This window comes from Sinocyclocheilus grahami, unplaced genomic scaffold (assembly GCF_001515645.1).
Source record: "Sinocyclocheilus grahami isolate Dianchi unplaced genomic scaffold, SAMN03320097.WGS_v1.1 scaffold1655.1, whole genome shotgun sequence".
Lineage (NCBI taxonomy): Eukaryota > Metazoa > Chordata > Actinopteri > Cypriniformes > Cyprinidae > Sinocyclocheilus > Sinocyclocheilus grahami.
In genome coordinates, this window is record NW_015506834.1 from 150,631 (window position 1) to 159,572 (window position 8,942).

Consider the following 8,942-nt stretch of genomic DNA (forward strand, 5'->3'; position numbering starts at 1 on the left):
TGATGAACTCCAAAGATGTTCTGACTCAATGATGATTGGGAGTTTCTTCCCAGTGGAAAGTGAAAAAGAGCTAAAAGAGACATCAGCTGAGATTCTACGATCTTTGGTGAATGGAAAGTCAAGGCCGAGGCCTGGCATGAACTTAGGGTATCCTTAGAAGACTAGCACAGCATCCCCATCTTCTCAGAATCTAACAGAACCACAGACTGGCAAGGGCTATATGTTGGAGCCCACCGGGCACGCCCGCACCGGCTCAGGCTCTCCACTTGGACAGCAATCAGATTTAGCAGAAGACCCGGGTGGAAATGTGCATGAGCCCTTTAAAGTCTGAGAAGATTCACGCCTCTCAGCATGGGCTTTTCCAATGAGAAAGGCTGAATTTCCAAGTGGGAGGTTGGAAATACTGGGGGATTTTATGACCCTTTGTCTAAGAGCATGGTAATTTGCATAGGGAACTGTATTGGATGTTGATATGCAAACTATTAAAGATTCTTAGAACACTAATATGTTGCATAGGTATCCACATATAATATAAATGCTCATTTAGATCATCAGAAGACAAATTCAAAGAGACCAAACATGGTATCGGTGGGGTTATATTAACTAGTGATCTATCATAACACACGCACAAAACAGTATACAATTCAAAAGACAATATTCAACAACAGTAATGGTATACACAATGTCCTGAGGAGATGTGTGTTCATTCACAGAAAGGTTTTTCTATGAATTAATTAGAGAAGAGTCCATTTTTATGGGCATTGTGTGTCTTTCCTAAGGGTAAATTAATTGAGAGTTGCTCTGCCCGCATTCCTTTGAGCAATAAAACTAGTGTTATCAGCATTGGTTGCCATGGAACCAGAGGCCTGTTCTGCCTTTTAGAGGCGTTAACCGCTTTTCGGGGAAAGGGTCCATTGAGCCCTCATAGTTGATTGAGGGGTGTTACGGAGTATTTGTTAAATATAACAAAAAAAATGTGTGTCTGATTGGTCCAAATGCTACATGTGCATGGCTTGGTTATCTGCATTTGTTTCCATTTTAACTCCTGTGGTGATTCCCAAAGCTCCAAGCACAGCTTTTCCAGTTTTCATCCCCCGAGACATTGGAATACGACTGAGCCCTGATCGTGCTGATGGGACATCAATGATGGGCTGCTGTTGAGTAACAGAGAGGAAAGGAACAGGATGTAATTCTTGGCCTTTCTTAAATTATTGTTCAATCATATCCCCACATATATGGTTTAAATGAAACACTTACCACTGAGAGTGTAGGTCTGGCTGGTGCTTTAGTGACCTGTGTGATGGTGATGCTGCTCATCGCTTTGCTAGATGTTGATTTGCTGGCAGTCACACTGTGTGGTGAGCGTAGCACTGTTCCGGTAGAAACTTCATTACACTCAGATGATACGGCAGTAGATTTAACCATGACGACTGAGCCATGATCAGTGGTCTTCTTGAACTGTGATCCTAAGTGAATGTGAATCTTACTGTCTTCTGTGGTAATGACATTAGCATTTGACTTCTTGATAGGTGTGGGGACCATTCGTTTTTCGGGAGTCTCCTTAAATACAGCTCTACCTGTTATCATGTCCACAGATTCTTGGGAGCTGCTGATGGATGCAATGGATACAGGAGATAACGATTTATCCATAGAGGGAGACCTCATGATCTCTGCACTCTTTACTCTCGAGATGGAGGCAAAGGTCATTGGTGATCTAACTCTTTCAGGATTCTTTGGCTCTTTGGTTCGTTCATTTGTAGGAATGATGGTTGTCTGGGGGTTCTGAATTTGTGATAGTTTGGCAGAAGCTTGTTTGTTCAAGTCCTCAGACAGGCCAATGCAATTCTGTAAGGTTGCTTCGTTGTTCTGAATATCTGGGATCACCTGAGCGTGCAATGGATGGTCATACTTTTGGGACATACTGACTTCAGAAGGTGCAACCTCCCCACTGGTATCCAAAGATACTTCAGAAGCACCGCTGTCTTTCTTCCTCATCCAAGGAATCCAGGACTTCTTCACAGTATAGTCACTGACTGTTGGAGGATAAAGTTCACGCACTGTCGGTCTCTGCGCTGGCTTCTTTAAGCTCTTCTGTTGAAGACTACTCATGATCCGATTCTCCTCTTGGACAGACTTCTTGATAAACGCAGCAGGTGTGTCACTGTCAGCTGTCCTATTTTCAACTGAATCGGTTTGTACTCCAGTTGACGTCACTGGAACATCCATCATCCGGCTTCCTTTGGTGCTGGGCCGTAAAGTGCGGCTGTAGCACTTGGTGACCTCAAGTTCTTTGGTAAGGTTTAGAACTTCAGTGCTTATACTCTTTTTCTTGTCTTCCTCCTCTAGAAACCTCTGATGCAGAACAGAATAATCCACCTGTAGCTGGGATAGCTCGTCTTCTTTGTTCATTAGCTCATGAATCTTCTCCTTCAGGGCTTGCACATCTGTTTGAAGGTCTCTGGTTTTGGCCTCCTCCATCATGAACCGACATTTCAGTTCAGCCTCCTGACAGCTTACCTCACCTTGCTCTATTACCTTACTCAATGCTGTTTGACTTATTTCTTGTACCTGCTGTGGGAGAAAATGTGCCCTTTCTTTCTCAGTTGCTAACAAATTATACTCTGGTTTATTCACATCTCGCTCAATGGCTTCGAGCTGTTGAAGACGGTTCTTCAACCTTTCAATTTCCAAAGTCAACTCCTTAACTTTATTCTCATCTTTTCCATGTGCATTTGAGACACTCTGCAGGTCCATCATCTTTTGAAAAGATTCCCTTTCTTCTTTGTCTGTGGTACTGTGTTTCATTACACCATACTTGGAGCTCAGATCTGTACACTGTTCTTCTGCTTTAGTAAGCTTTCGCTTTATTTCATCTCTCTCATTTACAAGAGCAGCTACCTTCAACTCCATCTCTGACTTTAGTTTCAGACGCTTCTTGCTCTCCTCTATTAACCTCTCAGTAACCTCCATGACTTTCTCCTGCTCTGCCTTATAGAGTTGGTTCAGTTCATCTCTCTTCTTTTCCTCAGACCTAATTCTGTCTGTCATGTTCTTGTGCTCATTGACCATTATTACAGTAACTGATTTAAGTTTCAAAAGATCCTCTTTTAAATCTAATTCATCCTTTTCCAATTTCAGCTCAGATGATTCAAGCTCCTTCATACGGATTTTAACGCTCACAAGTTCGTCTGTTAGGTCTTTAGTCAAGCTTTTCTCCTTTTCCAAAGCTGCCTTCAACTGGGCACATTCTGTCCTGCCCATGTTGAAGGTCATCTCTAGTGTCTCTAACTGTGTCATTCTCTGTTGCAGTTTTTCCACCTCTAGCCTCAGGTCCTTATTCTGAGCCTCCTCAGCCAGTAGCATCTTCTTCAACTCATTGCATTTGTTCTCAGTTTTGGTGATCTCTTCATCTTTACCCTCCATTTCCAGAATTCTTGTACGCAAACTCTCAAGTTCTGCCATCAAATTTGAGCTGCCACATTCACCCTTTCTGATCTTGTCCCTTAACACCTGGAGCTCCTCTGCTGATTTCTGAAGAGCTTTGTTGGTCTCTTCAAGCTCCTTAAGTCTGTGTAATAATTCTATCTGTTTCTGGGACAGTTGCTGATGTTGAGATTCTTGGCTGGTCAGTTTTGCAGACATCTCCTCTTGCTCTTTTGCAAACTTAGAAGTTCTTAGCTCCAGCTCAACCTCAAAATCCAGGAATTTCTGGTTGACTTCCTTTGTTTTTTTCTCTGCCTCATGTAGTTTCTTCTCATTTTCATCAAGTTTTTGAAGAAGATCTTGTATTTTGTGGCTCTGTTTGTCGATTTTCTCCAAGTGAAGTTCTCGCTCATCAACCATCATGAGTGCAAAGGACTTCAGCTTAACCAGCTCACCCGATGTTCTTTGCATTCGTTTTGAAAATTCTTTTTCCTTCCTTATTTGGTATGTTTTTTCTTGTTTCAGCAACCACTTTAACCTAGTGAAAAAATAAATAGTAAGTATGACTGACTTAATGTATTGACTCGTATCTTATTTTGGAAGCACATAATAATTACAAAAAACTAAATAATTACTAAGTATTAAAAAAAATTGTAACTAACTGGGCCAAGAGTTTGTACTGATGATGTTGTGCCTTGGTAATTTGATTTATGAAATAATGAGTATGTCACGTCCTAGTTACATTGTCAGTTAGTAAGTCATAAAATGACCACAAAGTACCAATAAATTACGTAACTGGTATATTGTTTATGTTAGCTGGGTTACTTTTTGTGCCATCGGTTGCGCATACACTCAAGCTCTGAGGATCTTCCGTTCTTGGCTCATTTTGAATCAGACTTGTGAATTCACTGAATTTTTAACAGGAGAATAGCTCTCACTGGTTCATTTCAATCATTGAGTTGTTGACTCGAGAACAGCTGCGATCCGATCAGTCCAATTCACAAATGAATCGTTCAGTGCAATTTGTTAACTAATTTAACAGGTTCAATGAAAAGAATCAGCTCCTTCGGACACTGCTACTGCATCTCGGAGTGGGTGATGATTTCTCCAGTTCAAATAATAATGAGGAACAACATGTTTTTAAGAGATGTAGACGAGTAAAAAGTATGATATTATGCTTTGGAATGTATTGAAGTAAAAGTATCTCAAAATAAAAATACTTTGATAAATGACATATTCTTGAAAAATGTACCCAAGTACACCCCTATTACATGTTTAAATATGAAACCTCTGTTATTCTTATTGCACGTCTTGACATACTGTATTTCTTTGAAATATAAAATATAGCAGAATTACTGTATATTTAGTTTTCTATGGCCACATTGTTTATTCTTGTTTAAACTGTACTAAGTAAAGTTTGAATAATGTAATTTATTTGCATTTTGGAGTTACATACAAGAATTGTGCAATTCAACATTTAGTTTTTTCCCTGCTATTTCTCTCCTCTCTCACCTCTCTCGTTCCTGCTCCAGGAGGTTGGTGAAGTCATCGCTCTTGTTCATGTAGTCTATGTGTTTGCGTTTCTCAGTGTCCAGCTCATAGATAGTGCGCCGGTGGCTTTTCTCAGCCAGTAAAAGCTGTTCCAGCATATGGCGGTATGAGTCCTTGTGCTTATCCCGCAATCTGTCCAGCTGAGACATATAGACAGTAAAAAATACAACTACAAGACTAACTAACAGAGGGAAGGACTTTTTTAAGACTAATTGTTGACTTAAAAGAAATAGTTCATCCAAAAATTAATATTCCGTCATCATTTACTTAGCCTTGTTCCAAACCATGACATCATTTTCTTTATTGGGTGAACTAGTCACTGTTATTCTTTCTCTGTGTGTATACCTCTGCCATTGGCTTATCATACACATTTTCGTGTTGTGCATGGATGTTGCTGAGTGTTCGGTCTCTCTGCAGGGCTTGCAGAGGTCGGGTCGGCCCCGATAAGACATAACGGGACTCCAGCTCCTCTGGTCGACTCAGCAGCGCAGACCTCAGTAGATGGATCACATCTTCTTGTGCCTGGGTGACAAGTAAAAATCATAAATGGTTTGGGTTATATTCACGGTGTGAATAATGGGGGGATTTGACCTAAATGGTCATTTGATGTAAAGCAGTCGTAGAAAGTAGCACACACGTAATATGAAAATTTTAATTTTGGCGACCCCTGAAATGGGTCATACCATTGGCATTACCTGAGAGATGCTGAAGTTAATACGCCAGAAAATTTGACGGACGGAAGCGTGAACATTATGTAAATAAATACATGTGTACATTTCAGCTGAATGATCAAATTCACCCTCTTTAACTTGATTTTGTTAAACTGTATGAAGAATTGTTTGCTGAAATTTCGACAACATCACCACTAAAAAAAGAGTGCCTGTTGCACGTTAAGTTGCATTCGTTACTATAGCAACAGTTGATTCCTGGCGCGGTTTTCAGTTTTATTGTAGTAAAAGTGTAGTAACCATGGTTTTTTAGCGTATTGATTACCTTTTGTATAACTACAGTTTTACTACGGTGACCGTGATTTCACCAAGTACAACATGTTCCTGGATCAACATTCTTGTTTATCTTGGAACAACATTCCAATTAACTAATCAGAATTGACGGATAACTTTTCAGGAAATATCTGTTTTAGGCTTACGATCAGGGTTAGGTGCTTCTACACCCTTGCAAATGAGCTATCATTCCACACTGATTTTAGAAATAAATTATGGGTACACTCTTAAAAATAAAGGTGCTTCAAAAGGTTCTTCAAGCGATGCCATAGAAGAACCATTTTTGGTTCCACAAAGAACCATTCAGTCAAAGGTTCTTTAAAGAACCATCTCTTTCTTACCTTTTCATAATCTGAAGAACCTTCTTTCGCCACAAAGAACCTTTTGTAAACAGAAAGGTTCTTCAGATGTTAAAGGTTCTTTATGGAACCATTTAGACAAAAAGGTTCTTCAATGGCATCGTGAAGCACCTTTATTTTTAAGAGTGTAGGGTTAGGTTTAAGGGTAGGGATTGGGTTTAGTCTATATTTTTGGACAGTAATGTTGATCCAGGATCAACAAAAGATGTTGATCCAGGAACATGTCTTACTTGGCAAAATCACGGCAAATACTTTTACGGCAAATACCATGGTTAAACTATGGTTAGTGTAGCAAAACCATGGTTAATTTGTGGTTACCATGTTTTTTTTGGTTTAATTTGTAGTAAAACCATGGTTAATTTCCGTAAGGTCCCTCAAAATGAATGAAATCATTTTTATATTTATAGAGAGAGAGCATGTGTTGCCAAGTCCGCGGTTTTCCTGCCTAATTGTGCTACTTTAACACTGTTGCCACGGGTTGTAGAAACTCCAATAATGTGATATTTAGCCCCTGGAATGCAAATTTTACCAGGGGAACCCCTCCAAAAACATGTATTTTACCCCCCGATTGGGCTAGTTTTGAGTAGCAATTGGGTGGGTTTTGTTGAGAAAACCTGGCAACCCTGAGAGAGAGGGAGACAGACAGAGATGTTAGGCGTGGTAAAAACACCTCTTGTAATCAGTGTCAGGGTAAAAATCTGCTAAAATATGCTACAAGGCATCTAAAGGATGAATAATCACTCCCTCTTCTCTTTTTGGAGTGGCAACATTAATTTGTGGTTACCATGGTTTAACTATAGTAACCATGTTTTTTTTGGTTTAATTTGTAGTAAAACCATGGTTAATTTTCGTAAGGTCCCTCAAAATGAATGAAATCATTTATATATTTATAGAGACAGAGCATGTGTTGCCAGGTCCGCGGTTTTCCTGCCTAATTGTGCACTGTTGCCACGGGTTGTAGAAACTCCAATAATGTGATATTTAGCCCCTGGAATGCAAATTTTACCAGGGGAACGTGTTACACTGGGGTGTATTCATGGAGCACAAGTGGAGCATATTTCTGTCTAAATGATTTGTAAAACGTCTCTTACATAAGTTGTTGCATACATTCCAGTGGAACAGATTATGTATCAATTTGCAGATGTATGCATCCTGGCCAAATTCGCCCATTGGCCTCTGACCATCATGGCCTCCTAACCATCTCCAAAAACATGTATTTTACCCCCCGATTGGGCTAGTTTTGAGTAGCAATTGGGTGGGTTTTGTTGAGAAAACCTGGCAACCCTGAGAGAGAGGGAGACAGACAGAGATGTTAGGCGTGGTAAAAACACCTCTTGTAATCAGTGTCAGGGTAAAAATCTGCTAAAATATGCTACAAGGCATCTAAAGGATGAATAATCACTCCCTCTTCTCTTTTTGGAGTGGCAACAACAGTAAAAATTGTATGGCCTATAAAAATTATATTGACACATATGACTTGCCAAATTGCTTAGAGGGAATTGTGGATGAGGATCAATGACTGACTGGCAGAGGAAGTAAGAGGATCCTGTACCAAAACGTCATAATAACACGTATGTGACAATGCTACATGTATTAACACATTAAAACAATGTATTATCACATTAATACAGTTACGTATCCATAATAAATATCTGCAGCTGAGGTACCTCAGTCTGTAAGTACCAAAGTTAAAGTTGCACAGATGAACACAAACAGGTTGTCATGACAAATGATACACTTTCATTTTCACATTTCATGAATAAATATTTTACCTGAATCTCTCCTTCCATGATGCCAAGCAGTTTCAGGAGGTTGTCTTTGGACAGATCTCTGAGCCCAAACATTTGGTCGTCAATCTGTGCTGATTTATCATCATTATTCAGCCTGATTTTCTCTTCATCGTCCACATGTTTAACCCTGATAGTCTTTTCTGTCTCCAGCATTTTCCCCTCCTCTTCTTCTTTGACATCATGTGAAGTTTGCGTGACAACCAGAACATCATTAACCATACTGTCCACTGTATTATCTTTGGACCTCATTTTCCTCCTGAGGAAAGAAACTGATTTTAATGCTTGCCAGTGATGATTATGTATTTACAAAGTACCAAAGCAACTGTAGTGCATGCAGAGGTTTTTTAGAGAAGTTGCTGATATTTATATAGTTATATCCAAAAAGTAAGATGAAAGATGATCTTTATAAGAATATAGCAGGCTACTACAAAATGCTGTATTAAATATCTGTCCAAGCTCCAAAGTCACAACAACATGAGTGGACTAGCAAAATGGTTTCTCAAACCTATGTTTATGGTTGTCATTTCTAGTGTGGAAATGTATTCAAAGAATGGTTTAAAAGTTACTATTCATGCTGTTTTTCAAGCTGTTACACTGGGGTGTATTCATAGAGCACAAGTGGAGCATATTTCTGTCTAAATGATTTGTAAAACATCTCTTACATAAGTTGTTGCATACATTCCAGTGGAACAGATTATGTATCCATTTGCAGATGTATGCATCCTGGCCAAATTCGCCCATTGGCCTCTGACCATCATGGCCTCCTAACCATCCCCATATCTGCTGATTGGCTTCATCACTCTGTGTCCTCTCCACCA

General features: G+C 39.7%; 1 protein-coding gene across 2 annotated transcripts in view; it reads right to left on the reverse strand.

Annotated features, from left to right (window-relative positions):
• The window catches only part of filip1a (filamin A interacting protein 1a), a 13,286-nt gene extending 4,913 nt beyond the window's left edge, over positions 1 to 8,373 (reverse strand). Inside the window, exons 1-5 of one of the 2 annotated variants that reach the window (XM_016258196.1) lie at positions 8,107 to 8,373; positions 5,320 to 5,496; positions 4,936 to 5,114; positions 1,258 to 3,961; positions 1,005 to 1,154 (exon numbers count right to left, since the gene is read on the reverse strand). In XM_016258196.1, coding sequence (XP_016113682.1) covers positions 1,005 to 1,154; positions 1,258 to 3,961; positions 4,936 to 5,114; positions 5,320 to 5,496; positions 8,107 to 8,373 — 3,477 coding nt within the window. Of the gene's footprint in view, positions 1 to 908; positions 1,155 to 1,257; positions 3,962 to 4,935; positions 5,115 to 5,319; positions 5,497 to 8,106 lie in introns of those variants that run through there. The other variant, XM_016258197.1, reaches the window with a different exon arrangement.
• Positions 8,374 to 8,942: the final 569 nt, after the last annotated feature.